This window comes from Oncorhynchus gorbuscha, linkage group LG12 (assembly GCF_021184085.1).
Source record: "Oncorhynchus gorbuscha isolate QuinsamMale2020 ecotype Even-year linkage group LG12, OgorEven_v1.0, whole genome shotgun sequence".
Lineage (NCBI taxonomy): Eukaryota > Metazoa > Chordata > Actinopteri > Salmoniformes > Salmonidae > Oncorhynchus > Oncorhynchus gorbuscha.
In genome coordinates, this window is record NC_060184.1 from 14009055 (window position 1) to 14026787 (window position 17733).

The 17733-nt window shown below is 44.1% G+C and overlaps 2 protein-coding genes across 3 annotated transcripts in view; one reads left to right on the forward strand and one right to left on the reverse strand.

Annotated features, from left to right (window-relative positions):
• The window catches only part of LOC123990548 (beta/gamma crystallin domain-containing protein 1-like), a 65751-nt gene extending 49850 nt beyond the window's left edge, over nt 1–15901 (forward strand). For both annotated transcript variants that reach the window (XM_046291146.1, XM_046291144.1), the window contains 4 exons: nt 12021–12144; nt 12559–12714; nt 14327–14486; nt 15209–15901. In XM_046291146.1, coding sequence (XP_046147102.1) covers nt 12021–12144; nt 12559–12714; nt 14327–14486; nt 15209–15297 — 529 coding nt within the window. In that variant the 3' untranslated portion in view covers nt 15298–15901. The remainder of the gene's footprint in view (nt 1–12020; nt 12145–12558; nt 12715–14326; nt 14487–15208) is intronic.
• The window catches only part of LOC123990549 (reticulon-4-interacting protein 1 homolog, mitochondrial-like), a 17324-nt gene continuing 15488 nt past the window's right edge, over nt 15898–17733 (reverse strand). Inside the window, exon 9 of the mRNA XM_046291147.1 lies at nt 15898–16459. Coding sequence (XP_046147103.1) covers nt 16253–16459 — 207 coding nt within the window. The 3' untranslated portion in view covers nt 15898–16252. The remainder of the gene's footprint in view (nt 16460–17733) is intronic.

Below are 17733 nucleotides of genomic sequence, written 5' to 3' on the forward strand. Positions count from 1 at the left end.
TAGTCTAGTGTAGAACACACGGTCAGCAGGAAGTAGGAGTTTAGTCTAGGAAACACACGGTCAGCAGGAAGTTTTAGTCTAGTGTAGAACACACGGTCAGCAGGAAGTAGGAGTTTAGTCTAGTGTAGAACACACGGTCAGCAGGAAGTAGGAGTTTAGTCTAGTGTAGAACACACGGTCAGCAGGAAGTAGGAGTTTAGTCTAGTGTAGAACACACGGTCAGCAGGAAGTAGGAGTTTAGTCTAGTGTAGAACACACGGTCAGCAGGAAGTAGGAGTTTAGTCTAGTGTAGAACACACGGTCAGCAGGAAGTAGGAGTTTAGTCTACACACGGTCAGCAGGAAGTAGGAGTTTAGTCTAGTGTAGAATGGTCAAGGAAGTAGGAGTTTAGTCTAGTGTAGAACACGGTCAGCAGGAAGTCAGTGTAGAACACACGGTCAGCAGGAAGTAGGAGTTTATTCTAGTGTAGAACACACGGTCAGCAGGAAGTAGGAGTTTAGTCTAGTGTAGAACACACGGTCAGCAGGAAGTAGGAGTTTAGTCTAGTGTAGAACACACGGTCAGCAGGAAGTAGGAGTTTAGTCTAGTGTAGAACACACGGTCAGTTTAGGAGTTTAGTCTAGTAGAACACACGGTCAGCAGGAAGTAGGAGTTTAGTCTAGTGTAGAACACACGGTCAGCAGGAAGTAGGAGTTTAGTCTAGTGTAGAACACACGGTCAGCAGGAAGTAGGAGTTTAGTCTAGTGTAGAACACACGGTCAGCAGGAAGTAGGAGTTTAGTCTAGTGTAGAACACACGGTCAGCAGGAAGTAGGAGTTTAGTCTAGTGTAGAACACACGGTCAGCAGGAAGTAGGAGTTTAGTCTAGTGTAGAACACACGGTCAGCAGGAAGTAGGAGTTTAGTCTAGTGTAGAACACACGGTCAGCAGGAAGTAGGAGTTTAGTCTAGTGTAGAACACACGGTCAGCAGGAAGTAGGAGTTTAGTCTAGTGTAGAACACACGGTCAGCAGGAAGTAGGAGTTTAGTCTAGTGTAAACACACGTCAGCAGGAAGTAGGAGTTTAGTCTAGTGTAGAACACACGGTCAGCAGGAAGTAGGAGTTTAGTCTAGTAAATGTAAATGAGGTCAGCAGGAAGTAGGAGTTTATTCTAGTGTAGAACACATGGTCAGTTTAGTCAGGAAGTCAGGGAAGTAGTTTAGTCTAGTGTAGAACACACGGTCAGCAGGAAGTAGGAGTTTAGGTGTAGTCAGCAGGAAGTTTTAGTCTAGTGTAGAACACACGGTCAGCAGGAAGTAGGAGTTTAGTCTAGTGTAGAACACACGGTCAGCAGGAAGTAGGAGTTTAGTCTAGTGTAGAACACACGGTCAGCAGGAAGTAGGAGTTTAGTCTAGTGTAGAACACACGGTCAGCAGGAAGTAGGAGTTTAGTCTAGTGTAGAACACACGGTCAGCAGGAAGTAGGAGTTTAGTCTAGTAAGAACACACGGTCAGCAGGAAGTAAATGTAGTGTAGAACACACGGTCAGCAGGAAGTAGGAGTTTAGTCTAGTAAATGTAAATTAGAACACACGGTCAGCAGGAAGTCTAGTGTAGAACACACGGTCAGCAGGAAGTAGGAGTTTAGTCTAGTGTAGAACACACGGTCAGCAGGAAGTAGGAGTTTATTCTAGTGTAGAACACACGGTCAGCAGGAAGTAGGAGTTTATTCTAGTGTAGAACACACGGTCAGCAGGAAGTAGGAGTTTAGTCTAGTGTAGAACACACGGTCAGCAGGAAGTAGGGAGTTTAGTCTAGTGTAGAACACACGGTCAGCAGGAAGTAGGAGTTTAGTCTAGTGTAGAACACACGGTCAGCAGGAAGTAGGAGTTTAGTCTAGTGTTTAGAAACACACGGTCAGCAGGAAGTAGGAGTTTAGTCTAGTAAATGTAAATGTAGAACACACGGTCAGCTAGTGTAGAACACACGTCAGCAGGAAGTTTTAGTCTAGTGTAGAACACACGGTCAGCAGGAAGTAGGAGTTTAGTCAGTGTAAGTCAGCAGGAAGTAGGAGTTTAGTCTAGTGTAGAACACACGGTCAGCAGGAAGTAGGAGTTTAGTCTAGTGTAGAACACACGGTCAGCAGGAAGTAGGAGTTTAGTCTAGTGTAGAACACACGGTCAGCAGGAAGTAGGAGTTTAGTCTAGTGTAGAACACACGGTCAGCAGGAAGTAGGAGTTTAGTCTAGTGTAGAACACACGGTCAGCAGGAAGTAGGAGTTTAGTCTAGTAAATGTAAATGTAGAACACACGGTCAGCAGGAAGTAGGAGTTTAGTCTAGTGTAGAACACACGGTTAGCAGGAAGTAGGAGTTTAGTCTAGTGTAGAACACACGGTCAGCAGGAAGTAGGAGTTTAGTCTAGAACACACGGTCAGCAGGAAGTAGGAGTTTAACACACGGTCAGCAGGAAGTAGGAGTTTAGTCTAGTAGTGTAGAACACACGGTCAGAACACACGGTCAGCAGGAAGTAGGAGTTTAGTCTAGTGTAGAACACACGGTCAGCAGGAAGTAGGAGTTTAGTCTAGTGTAGAACACACGGTCAGCAGGAAGTAGGAGTTTAGTCTAGTGTAGAACACACGGTCAGCAGGAAGTAGGAGTTTAGTCTAGTGTAGAACACACGGTCAGCAGGAGCAGGAAGTAGGAGTTTAGTCTAGTGTAAACACACGGTCAGTAAATTTAGTCTAGTGTAGAACACACGGTCAGCAGGAAGTAGGAGTTTATTCTAGTGTAGAACACATGGTCAGCAGGAAGTAGGAGTTTATTCTAGTGTAGAACACACGGTCAGCAGGAAGTAGGAGTTTATTCTAGTGTAGAACACACGGTCAGCAGGAAGTAGGAGTTTAGGTAGAACACACGGTCAGCAGGAAGTAGGAGTTTAGTCTAGTGTAGAACACACGGTCAGCAGGAAGTAGGAGTTTAGTCTAGTGTAGAACACACGGTCAGCAGGAAGTAGGAGTTTAGTCTAGTGTAGAACACAAGGTCAGCAGGAAGTAGGAGTTTAGTCTAGTGTAGAACACACGGTCAGCAGGAAGTAGGAGTTTAGTCTAGTAAATGTAGAACACACGGTCAGCAGGAAGTAGAGTTTAGTCTAGTGTAGAACACACGGTCAGCAGGAAGTAGGAGTTTAGTCACACGGTCAGCAGGAAGTAGGAGTTTAGTCTAGTGTAGAACACACGGTCAGCAGGAAGTAGGAGTTTAGAAGAACACACGGTCAGCAGGAAGTAGGAGTTTAGTCTAGTGTAGAACACACGGTCAGCAGGAAGTAGGAGTTTAGTCTAGTGTAGAACACACGGTCAGCAGGAAGTAGGAGTTTAGTCTAGTGTAGAACACAGCAGGAAGTAGGAGTTTAGTCTAGTGTTCAGCAGGAAGTAGGAGTTTAGTCTAGTGTAGAACACACGGTCAGCAGGAAGTAGGAGTTTAGTCTAGTGTAGAACACACGGTCAGCAGGAAGTAGGAGTTTAGTCTAGTGTAGAAACATGGTCAGCAGGAAGTAGGAGTTTAGTCTAGTGTAGAACACACGGTCAGCAGGAAGTAGGAGTTTAGTCTAGTGTAGAACACACGGTCAGCAGGAAGTAGGAGTTTAGTCTAGTGTAGAACACACGGTCAGCAGGAAGTAGGAGTTTAGTCTAGTGTAGAACACACGGTCAGCAGGAAGTAGGAGTTTAGTCTAGTGTAGAACACACGGTCAGCAGGAAGTAGGAGTTTAGTCAGTGTAGAACACACGGTCAGGAGTTTAGTCTAGTAAATTAAATGTAGTGTAGAACACACGGTCAGCAGGAAGTAGGAGTTTATTCTAGTGTAGAACACATGGTCAGCAGGAAGTAGGAGTTTATTCTAGTGTAGAACACACGGTCAGCAGGAAGTAGGAGTTTGTAGAACACACGGTCAGCAGGAAGTAGGAGTTTAGTAGAGAACACACGGTCAGGAAGTAGGAGTTTAGTAGGAGTTTAGAACACACGGTCTAGGAGTTTAGTAGAACACACGGTCAGCAGGAAGTAGGAGTTTAGTCTAGTGTAGAACACACGGTCAGCAGGAAGTAGGAGTTTAGTCTAGTGTAGAACACACGGTCAGCAGGAAGTAGGAGTTTAGTCTAGTGTAGAACACACGGTCAGCAGGAAGTAGGAGTTTAGTCTAGTAAATGTAAATGTAGGAGTGTAGAACACACGGTCAGCAGGAAGTAGGAGTTTATTCTAGTGTAGAACACATGGTCAGCAGGAAGTAGGAGTTTATTCTAGTGTAGAACACACGGTCAGCAGGAAGTAGGAGTTTATTCTAGTGTAGAACACACGGTCAGCAGGAAGTAGGAGTTTAGTCTAGTGTAGAACACACGGTCAGCAGGAAGTAGGAGTTTAGTCTAGTGTAGAACACACGGTCAGCAGGAAGTAGGAGTTTAGTCTAGTGTAGAACACACGGTCAGCAGGAAGTAGGAGTTTAGTCTAGTGTAGAACACACGGTCAGCAGGAAGTAGGAGTTTAGTCTAGTGTAGAACACACGGTCAGCAGGAAGTAGGAGTTTAGTCTAGTAGGGTCAGTTTAGTCTAGTGTAGAACACACGGTCAGCAGGAAGTAGGAGTTTAGTCTAGTGTAGAACACACGGTCAGCAGGAAGTAGGAGTTTAGTCTAGTGTAGAACACACGGTCAGCAGGAAGTAGGAGTTTAGTCTAGTGTAGAACACACGGTCAGCAGGAAGTAGGAGTTTAGTCTAGTAAATGTAAATGTTTAGTCTAGTAGAACACACGGTCAGCAGGAAGTAGGTTTAGTCTAGTGTAGAACACACGGTTTAGGAGTTTAGTCTAGTGTAGAACACACGGTCAGCAGGAAGTAGGAGTTTAGTCTCAGTGTAGAACACACGGTCAGCAGGAGCAGGAAGTAGGGAGTTTTAGTCTAGTGTAGAACACACGGTCAGCAGGAAGTAGGAGTTTAGTCTAGTGTAGAACACACGGTCAGTGTAGAACACACGGTCAGCAGGAAGTAGGAGTTTAGTCTAGTAAATGTAAATGTAGTGTAGAACACACAGGTCAGCAGGAAGTAGGAGTTTATTCTAGTGTAGAACACATGGTCAGCAGGAAGTAGGAGTTTATTCTAGTGTAGAACACACGGTCAGCAGGAAGTAGGAGTTTAGTCTAGTGTAGAACACACGGTCAGCAGGAAGTCTAGTGTAGAACAGGTCAGCAGGAAGTAGGAGTTTAGTCTAGTGTAGAACACACGGTCAGCAGGAAGTAGGAGTTTAGTCTAGTGTAGAACACACGGTCAGCAGGAAGTAGGAGTTTAGTCTAGTGTAGAACACACGGTCAGCAGGAAGTAGGTTTAGTTTAGTCTAGGTCAAGGAAGTAGGAGTTTAGTCTAGTGTAGAACACACGGTCAGCAGGAAGTAGGAGTTTATTCTAGTGTAGAACACACGGTCAGCAGGAAGTAGGAGTTTATTCTAGTGTAGAACACACGGTCAGCAGGAAGTAGGAGTTTAGTCTAGTGTAGAACACACGGTCAGCAGGAAGTAGGAGTTTAGTCTAGTGTAGAACACACGGTCAGCAGGAAGTTTAGGAGTTTTTAGTCTAGTGTAGAACACACGGTCAGCAGGAAGTAGGAGTTTAGTCTAGTGTAGAACACACACGGTCAGCAGGAAGTAGGAGTTTAGTCTAGTGTAGAACACACGGTCAGCAGGAAGTAGGAGTTTAGTCTAGTAAATGTAAATGTAGAACACACGGTCAGCAGGAAGTAGGAGTTTAGTCTAGTGTAGAACACACGGTTAGCAGGAAGTAGGAGTTTAGTCTAGTGTAGAACACACGGTCAGCAGGAAGTAGGAGTTTAGTCTAGTGTAGAACACACGGTCAGCAGGAAGTAGGAGTTTAGTCTAGTGTAGAACACACGGTCAGCAGGAAGTAGGAGTTTAGTCTAGTGTAGAACACACGGTCAGCAGGAAGTAGGAGTTTAGTCTAGTGTAGAACACACGGTCAGCAGGAAGTAGGAGTTTAGTTTAGTCTAGTCTCAGTGTAGAACACACGGTCAGCAGGAAGTAGGAGTTTAGTCTAGTGTAGAACACACGGTCAGCAGGAAGTAGGAGTTTAGTCTAGTAAATGTAAATGTAGTGTAGAACACACGGTCAGCAGGAAGTCAGCAGGAAGTAGGAGTTTAGTCAGGTCAGCAGGAAGTAGGAGTTTATTCTAGTGTAGAACACACGGTCAGCAGGAAGTAGGAGTTTATTCTAGTGTAGAACACACGGTCAGCAGGAAGTAGGAGTTTATTCTAGTGTAGAACACACGGTCAGCAGGAAGTAGGAGTTTAGTCTAGTGTAGAACACACGGTCAGCAGGAAGTAGGAGTTTAGTCTAGTGTAGAACACAAGGTCAGCAGGAAGTAGGAGTTTAGTCTAGTGTAGAAGAACACACGGTCAGCAGGAAGTAGGAGTTTAGTCTAGTGTAGAACACACGGTCAGCAGGAAGTAGGAGTTTAGTCTAGTGTAGAACACACGGTCAGCAGGAAGTAGGAGTTTAGTCTAGTGTAGAACACACGGTCAGCAGGAAGTAGGAGTTTAGTCTAGTGTAGAACACACGGTCAGCAGGAAGTAGGAGTTTAGTCTAGTGTAGAACACACGGTCAGCAGGAAGTAGGAGTTTAGTCTAGTGTAGAACACACGGTCAGCAGGAAGTAGGAGTTTAGTCTAGTAAATGTAAATGTAGTAAAATGTAGAACACACGGTCAGCAGGAAGTAGGAGTTTATTCTAGTGTAGAACACAAGGTCAGCAGGAAGTAGGAGTTTAGTCTAGTGTAGAACACACGGTCAGCAGGAAGTAGGAGTTTAGTCTAGTGTAGAACACACGGTCAGCAGGAAGTAGGAGTTTAGTCTAGTGTAGAACACAGTGTAGAACACACGGTCAGCAGGGAAGTAGGAGTTTAGTCTAGTGTAGAACACACGGTCAGCAGGAAGTAGGAGTTTAGTCTAGTGTAGAACACACGGTCAGCAGGAAGTAGGAGTTTAGTCTAGTGTAGAACACACGGTCAGCAGGAAGTAGGAGTTTAGTCTAGTGTAGAACACACGGTCAGCAGGAAGTAGGAGTTTAGTCTAGTGTAGAACACACGGTCAGCAGGAAGTAGGAGTTTAGTCTAGTGTAGAACACACGGTCAGCAGGAAGTAGGAGTTTAGTCTAGTGTAGAACACACGGTCAGCAGGAAGTAGGAGTTTAGTCTAGTGTAGAACACACGGTCAGCAGGAAGTAGGAGTTTAGTCTAGTGTAGAACACACGGTCAGCAGGAAGTAGGAGTTTAGTCTAGTGTAAACACACGGTCAGCAGGAAGTAGGAGTTTAGTCTAGTGTAGAACACACGGTCAGCAGGAAGTAGGAGTTTAGAACACACGGTCAGCAGGAAGTAGGAGTTTAGTAGAACACACGGTCAGCAGGAAGTAGGAGTTTAGTCTAGTGTAGAACACACGGTCAGGGAAGTCTAGTGTAGAACACACGGTCAAGTAGGAGTTTAGTCTAGTGTAGAACACACGGTCAGCAGGAAGTAGGAGTTTAGTCTAGTGTAGAACACACGGTCAGCAGGAAGTAGGAGTTTAGTCTAGTGTAGAACACACGGTCAGCAGGAAGTAGGAGTTTAGTCTAGTGTAGAACACACGGTCAGCAGGAAGTAGAGTTTACACACGGTCAGCAGGAAGTAGGAGTTTAGTCTAGTGTAGAACACACGGTCAGCAGGAAGTAGGAGTTTAGTCTAGTAAATGTAAATGGAGTTTAGTGTAGAACACACGGTCAGCAGGAAGTAGGAGTTTATTCTAGTGTAGAACACATGGTCAGCAGGAAGTAGGAGTTTATTCTAGTGTAGAAACACACGGTCAGCAGGAAGTAGGAGTTTATTCTAGTGTAGAACACACGGTCAGCAGGGAAGTAGGAGTTTAGTCTAGTGTAGAACACACGGTCAGCAGGAAGTAGGAGTTTAGTCTAGTGTAGAACACACGGTCAGCAGGAAGTTTAGGAGTTTAGTCTAGTGTAGAACACACGGTCAGCAGGAAGTAGGAGTTTAGTCTAGTGTAGAACACACGGTCAGCAGGAAGTAGGAGTTTAGTCTAGTAGTGTAGAACACACGGTCAGCAGGAAGTAGGAGTTTAGTCTTAGTCAGCAGGAAGTAGGAGTTTAGTCTAGTGTAGAACACACGGTCAGCAGGAAGTAGGGAGTTTAGTCTGTAGTGTAGAACACACGGTCAGTGTAGAACACACGGTCAGCAGGAAGTAGGAGTTTAGTCTAGTGTAGAACACACGGTCAGCAGGAAGTAGGAGTTTAGTCTAGTGTAGAACACACGGTCAGCAGGAAGTAGGAGTTTAGTCTAGTGTAGAACACACGGTCAGCAGGAAGTAGGAGTTTAGTCTAGTGTAGAACACACGGTCAGCAGGAAGTAGGAGTTTAGTCTAGTGTAGAACACACGGTCAGCAGGAAGTAGGAGTTTAGTCTAGTAGAACACACGTCAGCAGGAAGTAGGAGTTTAGTCTAGTAGAACACACGGTCAGCAGGAAGTAGGAGTTTATTCTAGTGTAGAACACATGGTCAGCAGGAAGTAGGAGTTTGTAGAACACACGGTCAGCAGGAAGTAGAGTTTACTAGTGTAGAACACGGTCAGCAGGAAGTAGGAGTTTAGTCTAGTGTAGAACACACGGTCAGCAGGAAGTAGGAGTTTAGTCTAGTGTAGAACACACGGTCAGCAGGAAGTAGGAGTTTAGTCTAGTGTAGAACACACGGTCAGCAGGAAGTAGGAGTTTAGGTCAGCAGGAAGTAGAGTTTAGTCTAGTGTAGAACACACGGTCAGCAGGAAGGTCAGGGAGTTTAGTCTAGTGTAGAACACACGGTCAGCAGGAAGTAGGAGTTTAGTCTAGTAAATGTAAATGTAGTGTAGAACACACGGTCAGCAGGAAGTAGGAGTTTATTCTAGTGTAGAACACATGGTCAGCAGGAAGTAGGAGTTTATTCTAGTGTAGAACACACGGTCAGCAGGAAGTAGGAGTTTATTCTAGTGTAGAACACACGGTCAGCAGGAAGTAGGAGTTTAGTCTAGTGTAGAACTCAGTGTAGAACACACGGTCAGCAGGAAGTAGGAGTTTAGTCTAGTGTAGAACACACGGTCAGCAGGAAGTAGGAGTTTAGTCTAGTGTAGAACACACGGTCAGCAGGAAGTAGGAGTTTAGTCTAGTGTAGAACACACGGTCAGCAGGAAGTAGGAGTTTAGTCTAGTGTAGAACACACGGTCAGCAGGAAGGAAGTAGGAGTTTAGTGTAGAACACACGGTCAGCAGGAAGTGTTTAGAAGAACACACGGTCAGCAGGAAGTAGGAGTTTAGTCTAGTGTAGAACACACGGTCAGCAGGAAGTAGGAGTTTAGTCTAGTGTAGAACACACGGTCAGCAGGAAGTAGGAGTTTAGTCTAGTGTAGAACACACGGTCAGCAGGAAGTAGGAGTTTAGTTTATTCTAGTGTAGAACACACGGTCAGCAGGAAGTAGGAGTTTAGTTCTAGCAGGAAGTAGGAGTTTAGAACACACGGTCAGCAGGAAGTTTAGGAGTTTAGGAAGTCTAGTGTAGAACACACGGTCAGCAGGAAGTAGGAGTTTAGTCTAGTGTAGAACACACGGTCAGCAGGAAGTAGGAGTTTAGTCTAGTGTAGAACACACGGTCAGCAGGAAGTAGGAGTTTAGTCTAGTGTAGAACACACGGTCAGCAGGAAGTAGGAGTTTAGTCTAGTAAATGTGTTTAGTCTAGTGTAGAACACACGGTCAGCAGGAAGTAGGAGTTTATTCTAGTGTAGAACACACGGTCAGCAGGAAGTAGGAGTTTAGTCTCAGTCAGCAGGAAGTAGGAGTTTATTCTAGTGTAGAACACACGGTCAGCAGGAAGTAGGAGTTTAGTCTAGTGTAGAACACATGGTCAGCAGGAAGTAGGAGTTTAGTCTAGTGTAGAACACACGGTCAGCAGGAAGTAGGAGTTTAGTCTAGTGTAGAACACACGGTCAGCAGGAAGTAGGAGTTTAGTCTAGTGTAGAACACACGGTCAGTAGGAAGTAGGAGTTTAGTCTAGTGTAGAACACACGGTCAGCAGGAAGTTGGAGTCTCATCCAGGCAACGGGGGACTGTGTATTTTTTACTTCCCTGTTGCCCATAGCACAGGGTAGTACTGAACGCATTATTAAGAAACACTATCTTACCTCTGAAGTTGCTACAGATTTTATTGACTGTCAGACCAATACTCCACCACCTATTCTGCCTTCCTCTTGTGATTTAGTTGATAGTTTCTATTGCAATTTAAAGGCAACTGTTGATGCCATAGCTCCAGTAAAGATGAAAAGGGCCACAGCCAAACGGAGAGGCTCTTGGATGCGTGAGGAAACTAATCAATTAAAGAGAAGTTGCAGGAAGGCAGAGCGGAAGTGGAGAAAGTCAAAGTTGCAGGTCCATTATGATATTCTGAGAGAAGAACATGGTATATATAGTGCATTCAGAAAGTATTCAGACCCCTTCCCTTTTTCCACTTTGATACTTCACAGCCTTATTCTAAAATCAATCTTAGAAGTCCTCAATCTACAAACAATACCCCATAATGACAAAGCGAAAACAGGTTTTTAGACATGTTTGCTAATTTATAAAAAACGAAATACCTTACTTACATACAGGTGAAGTCAGAAGTTTACAAACACTTAGGTTGGAGTCAAGAGAGAATCTGGCCACAAATGTTAATTCAAAGGCAATAAAATATCAAAAACTAACTAAAAAACCTAGGTGTTATATTAGATTCTGAACTCCATTTCGAATCACACATTAGAAATGTGACCAAAATAGTTTTTTACCACCTGAGGAACATTGCCAAGGTGTGGCTGTTTCGCTCTCAGGCTGATACAAAAATACTCACTCATGCTTTTATTACAAGCAGGCTGCACTACTGTAATACTCTCCTGTCTGGTCTACCCAAAAAAGCCATTGGTCAACTGCAAAACATACAGAATGCTGCAGCACGGATACTGACCAAGACCAGACGAACAGTACACATTACACTGGGTTTAAGGTCTCTGCACTGGCTGCCTGTGAGTTTCAGAATTTATTTGAAGATTATTCGATTGGTTTTTAAATCAGTCCACGACTGTGCACCCCAATACATGTCAGACATGCTTTTAAGTTGTACCCAGTAAGTCCCTCAGGTCCTCTGACAATGGCCTTTTAACTATCCCAAAGCCTAGGACCAAGAAGCATGGAGAGGCAGCCTTTAGTTACTATGCCCCCAGCCACTGGAACAGCCTGCCAGAGAACCTGAAGGGGGCTGAAACTGTGGACATATTTGAAAGAGATCTTAAAACACACCTTTTTAGCTTTGTTTTTCTTAAGGGTGCTTTTCAGTTTTAATTGTTATTCTTTTGTTTTTTTATCCTCTTATGTTTGTTGTGTAGTAAATATTAAAGTTTTTTTTAAAGCAATTTGCATTGCATTCCATGTCTGAAATGTGCTGTATAAATAAAGGTTGATTTGGAAGGGAAGGGTCTTGGAATCGTGGGATATTATGAGGTAGTGAGGCTTGGTCCAGACCAGTGGAAAGTTCCCAATGGTGTGTGACATTCAGACTGGAGATGTGGACTCACCTCTGCAACACACAGAAACACAAGGAGACACGGCAGGGTCAGACCTATAACTCATGAGTGGGACTTTCTTGCAGGGAGAGAAATGGGACGAGGCCAAATGAATGGAGCTTTTGATCCAGATAAAGCGATGACATCAGCACAGACAGGATGTTCCTGTGTTGATTTGTTCCAGTTTCTATGGGGGTTGAGTGGGTGAAAAGGCAAAGCAATCATTCCTCACTAATTGATATGTGAGACGCTTAGTTTGGTAACTGTGTTTTGACCTCGTCTTTGATTGACACCGAGTGAAAAGTTCAAGGAATAATTTGTCTGATATGTGAGACACTAAGCTTTGCTAGTGTGTATTGATACTTTTTGATTGACACTTGGTTACTTCTGATTGACAGGTGGGTGCTGTATGAGGGGATCAACTACCGCGGAGCTCAGATTCTGCTGAAGCCCGGCGAGGTGCTCGATTGGCGAACATTCAGTAGCTGGCAGCGAATCGGATCCTTGCGCCCACTGATCCAGGTAAGAAGCCATCTCAAATGTGATAACATGATTATATGGGCACACGGAGATTAAGGCCAGGATTCAATCCTAGTTTCGTTATAGAGCTACGCATTATAACAGATTTTTAAAAGGTCATTTACACTTGAGCCAACATCGGCAGCATTTACCGTTAATGTGATCTCTGCCAAAGTCAGGGAAAATACCTTTTAAAGGTGCGCTGTTGGCTTCTATAGTGTACTACTCTGTAACGGCCCCATCAATGGAGCTATGTTGAACTGAGAACTACTTATGGTTCATAGACAGTGAACCCTAATCCTGTGTGTGTGTGTGTGTGTGTGTGTGTGTGTGTGTGTGTGTGTGTGTGTGTGTGTGTGTGTGTGTGTGTGTGTGTGTGTGTGTGTGTGTGTGTGTGTGTGTGTGTTACCTGAGCAGCGACAGGTACACTTCCGGTTGAGGAGCCAGGAGGGCCTTCTAATGTCTGTAACTGGGGAAATGGATGACATCAAGCTGATGCGTATCCAGGCAACGGAGGAGATGGGCGGAGTCGAACAGATCTGGTTCTATCGGGACGGCCATCTCCACTGCAAGGTAGCATCGTCATGGCAACAGGGTGTTTAGAGTAAAGCCCTGCAGGGTTTATGAATTTTTAAGCCTTGCCCATGCCCGTGATGTTCAGACCCTACCCAGGCCCGATTGCTTCTGGCAAATGTAAGGCCCTGTCCGAAATCAGAAGTAACTTCCTCCATTAGTAAATCCATTAGCCGCTCCTGTCACTCTTATCGCTCCCTGCGTGCAGCCAGCTCACTCGACATGCACTCTGCTCACGGCGACTCTTGAGTCTGTATCCATAGCAATGGGCAATGAATGGAGGAATGTATAACGCCCCACCCAGCAGACTGTCAACCAATCGCGTTCACGTTCTCATGCTGCTTCACGTGGTTGCTAAGCTAATCATCACACAATCCTTCCTCAAAATCAGAGTGCGAGTCGAGAAATGTGCCTATTTTCCTCAATAAGTACATAATGTCACAATTCCAAAGCTATACAGATAGCAAGTTAATTATCTCACATCTCCAAAGATTTGTAATATTGTACTTCTTGTTGACAAAATTCATGCTAATGTTGGGTTTTTGAGCTAGCACCCAATTGATTCCCATTCACGCCTTGAGAGAAAGCTCACCTTGTCCCAGAATCACCCAGAATGGACCATGTGTCCCATTGATGTAGCATGGGCAATGTACACAATGGCCGTTAATAGGATTCCAATGGAGTTTTCCATCTCCTTAAAAGTATCTCTGGCTCTGCTCAACAAACGAAGAGACATGAGAGAGCAGTTAGCTGTTAGCTACTTTTAGTCACTAAACTCATGGAACATTATACGTTATTTTAAATAATCTTTGTTTTATATTTGACGAGGTTGAAGCACTTCTGACACCATGTTATGATCTTAGTCAGATATGACTAGTGTGCAGCACAGCACAAGCAAATGGCTCAACTTTAATATGTTAGTCATCAATGTAGTGATACCCGAGCCCTTATGTAATTGAAACAGGACTTACCCGGCTCTAACCAGATGTATAATGTCGGGCCCGTCAGGCTCGGGAAGCAGAGCTCCAGTTTAGAGAAGGTGGACAGACCAGGAAAACTGTGACTTAACAAGCACTAGAGTCAGGGTATTTAAATCAGATTCTGGAGTACTGCTGGTTCTTGGGTAATCAAATTCTTGGGGATTTGTTAAGTATTCTATCTATACAGTAGTCTGTCTAGGTCGTGGGCTACACCTACTGAACAGTTCTTATAGTTTATGCTTCCAGAGAAGCACTCTGAACATGGCCTTGTAACGTCACATTTAATGCCATCCTTTTCATTGTTCATGGACTATCGACAAGGATCCTGCACCCAACTATTTTTGGGAGTAGAACTTTTGAGTAAGCATGTTGATTATTATTTCATGAACTTTAAATTTCCGACCCATGACTTCAATTAGTGAGTTTATGACAGCCTTTGTACTGCAGCTCTGGACTCCCTGCCACGTCTCACAGCAGCATGCTCTATGTTGCACTTATATGCTTTATTACAACACTCAACTAGTTTTTATGCTTGATGCAGGCCCATGCTTTATTTAAAGTGTGTGATTGAATGTCGGTACAAATTATTTCCTCTTTAGAGGATAATAAAGTTTTCTACTCTGTCTGGCCAGGTGCAGGAGGATTGCTGTGTGGCTCCGTGCAGCGTGGCCATTCCAGGCAGTCGTATGGGCCTTTCACCTGAGCCTGGCAAACAACCCTCCTGCTGGAGCATCACGCCTGATGGCCTCATCCGCTACACCGCCAGCCCTGACTTGCTCCTGGAGGTGAAAGGTGAGGCAAAAACAACAAATATGGGATTCCACTCCTGTAGATATGAGAGGATTTGATAGGTAGGAGCAATATGACGACATTGCCACCCAGCCAATCAGAAGGAAAGAGAAACCTATTGCAATAATGCTTCTACCTCTCAGAGCTACAGGAACTAGTCTGTGTATTGTATTGTTCACTGGTTTCACTTCATTGTTCTGGGGTTTTATTTAGATTAGGTAACTTGACTAGAATAATTGTGAATTAGCGACACCTTGTGGATGGACAGAGACATGACAATGGGCTGCAGTTGGATTCAGTAACAAGTAGGCTTGTGACAAGTTCAGACAGACAGGCTGAATCTCAAATCACTCCCTTCTCCTCGTTCCTCCATTTGCGCGCACCTCCACCATATGCACAAGTCCCAAGGAAGGGCCTTCCAAGCGAGTTGGTAGGGACCAGAGGGTGTTTTGGGATTCACCGATAGGCTATGAAAACCCCCCTCAAATTTGCCCCTCCTTTGAGGCATTCACTAATCAGTAAGTTATTAGATAAGGCAATGTTGTCTGGATAAGTTAAGGCAATGTTGTCTGGATAAGTTAAGGCAATGTTGTCTGGATAAGTTAAGGCAATGTTTCCATTGTGCTTTCACTGATCCAACCTTGGCAGATCAGTGATTGGCCCAAGGAAGGGACACATTGTATTTAAACAAGGCACAACTCAAATCATTTTGTCTGTCCTTGCAGGTGGTCAACACTATGACAGAAACCAGGTGATTCTCAACGCATTTGATCCAAACAAACCCAACCAAAGATGGACAGTGGAGATTCTCTGAGGTCTTGTTTTGAGAGGGAAGAACTAGGTGAAGTCTTTGAGGTGCAGTATGGTGAGGGGCCTCAGCGCTCTGTGGCGCAGCTGCAGCGTGGGCCCCACACAAGTCTCAAGGACAAGATGCCTCAGGAACAGAACATTTGCTGCTGGAAGAGAAGCTTATATACAGTATAATCTTTCCTCTGAGGTCAAGATGAAAAATATATCACATTTCCTGGATAATCTATAATATCGCATTACTTCTTCACGAACAAACAGGGACAAAACAATAGTATTCATTACTACATTATGGGAAAATGGACTCAGACTAAACTTGAAATACTTTACCTACCCTTTAATATCTGATAATATACGAGTTTGATGAATATTTTTTGATGAATATGTATTGATGAATATGTATTGATGAATATGTATTGATGAATATTTTTTGATGAATATGTATTGATGAATATGTATTGATGAATATGTATTGTTTTGACATTTTATTCCCTTCTGCCATTAATGTCCTTATGTAAATAAATCTGCAATGTGATTATATTTTGTTATCTAGAATATTTGGAATAACAAATTGCCTAACAAAACATGTCATAAAAGAATGAATCAATTGCGCAGGCCAAAATGTATATATTTGACTTTTCCGTAAAGAATTCTCAACACACAAGACAAACCATAAGATAAATAAATGTTGCCTTTCTCAAACAAGCAGTTTATCTGCAAAAGCGCAAACAATGCATACCAACCAGTGTTTTGCAGTAGCGCTCAAGAGTTCAGCGTTCTACAGGATAGACATGGACAAACCATATCCACGTTTGTACATATTAGGCAAATGGAAGAAAACTGACAAACAGGGTGGGACCAAAAAACTCAAATGATTTAAGTTGTCCGTTGCAAAGCGTTTAAAAAACCAAAACAGTTGCGTGCCTTAATGCCCCAATGCTTAGTGTTGACATCACAGCGGTTTAGCTCTTTGGCGCTGCTTGCCTGACTTCCTCCCTGACTTGCTCTGGGGTGTCACTAGCCTCCCCCTCCTCTTCAGTCACTCCGGTCCCCTCCTCCTCTTGGGCCACGGTGACCACAGTCTTCCCCCTGGCGTGACCCCGCTCTACTTTCTGGAAGGCCAGGGGCACCTGGGAGAACAGGAACGTGTCCTCCACCACTGGAAGGATCTAAGGAGTGACAACACTGAGTGTCTGTACACACATGAACAGTAAAAACACAATCCACCAATGAACAACCACCTCAAGGAAATGCCCTAGGACTATGTGTAACTAGAACACAGTGAGCTGTGTGTATGGACCTCAACCAACCAAACCAATACATACGGCAGGAAAACCCTAAACACATGATCTATCAATACATTCAACCGCGAAAATCCTCTCCAAATTAATGCACAAGTGTCAACAAAAAAAACAAAAAAGGAGGGAGGGGCTAGTGTTAAAAACAAGAAAGGAGGGAGGGGCTAGTGTTAAAAACAAGAAAGGAGGGAGGGGCTAGTGTTCAAAACAAGAAAGGAGGGAGGGGCTAGTGTTCAAAAACAAGAAAGGAGGGAGGGGCTAGTGTTCAAAAAACAAGAAAGGAGGGAGGGGCTCTAGTGTTCAAAAAACAAGAAAGGAGGGAGGGGCTCTAGTGTTCAAAAAACAAGAAAGGAGGGAGGGGCTCTAGTGTTCAAAAAACAAGGAGGGAGGGGCTCTAGTGTTCAAAAAACAAGAAAGGAGGGAGGGGCTCTAGTGTTCAAAAAACAAGGAGGGAGGGGCTCTAGTGTTCAAAAAACAAGAAAGGAGGGAGGGGCTCTAGTGTTCAAAAAACAAGAAAGGAGGGAGGGGCTCTAGTGTTAAAAACAAGAAAGGAGGGAGGGGCTCTAGTGTTAAAAACAAGAAAGGAGGGAGGGGCTCTAGTGTTAAAAATAAGAAAGGAGGGAGGGGCTCTAGTGTTAAAAACAAGAAAGGAGGGAGGGGCTCTAGTGTTAAAAACAAGAAAAGAGGGAGGGGCTCTAGTGTTAAAAACAAGAAAGGAGGGAGGGGCTCTAGTGTTAAAAACAAGAAAGGAGGGAGGGGCTAGTGTTAAAAACAAGAAAGGAGGGAGGGGCTAGTGTTAAAAACAAGAAAGGAGGGAGGGGCTCTAGTGTTAAAAATGTGATGAGGAAATGACAATCCTGTGCCACCCCCCTCCCACCACCCAACATGTTATTCTCGTCTGCGTCTCGTCATTAACAATGAATCGACCGGCTACTGGAGTCACAGTGAGAGGCTGTGGAGATATATATTTTTAACGTTTTATTAGAAAACTAAGTAGTGAGTCACAAATATGTCAAATGAAGGTCATAAATGCAATCTGTGGAGTAACAAATGTTGTCAAATGTCACATTCACAAAAGCATATTTGACCACTTTTGTTTGCAAAGAAAGAAATATGTTTGTAAAATGTTCTGTTACAACCAGAAA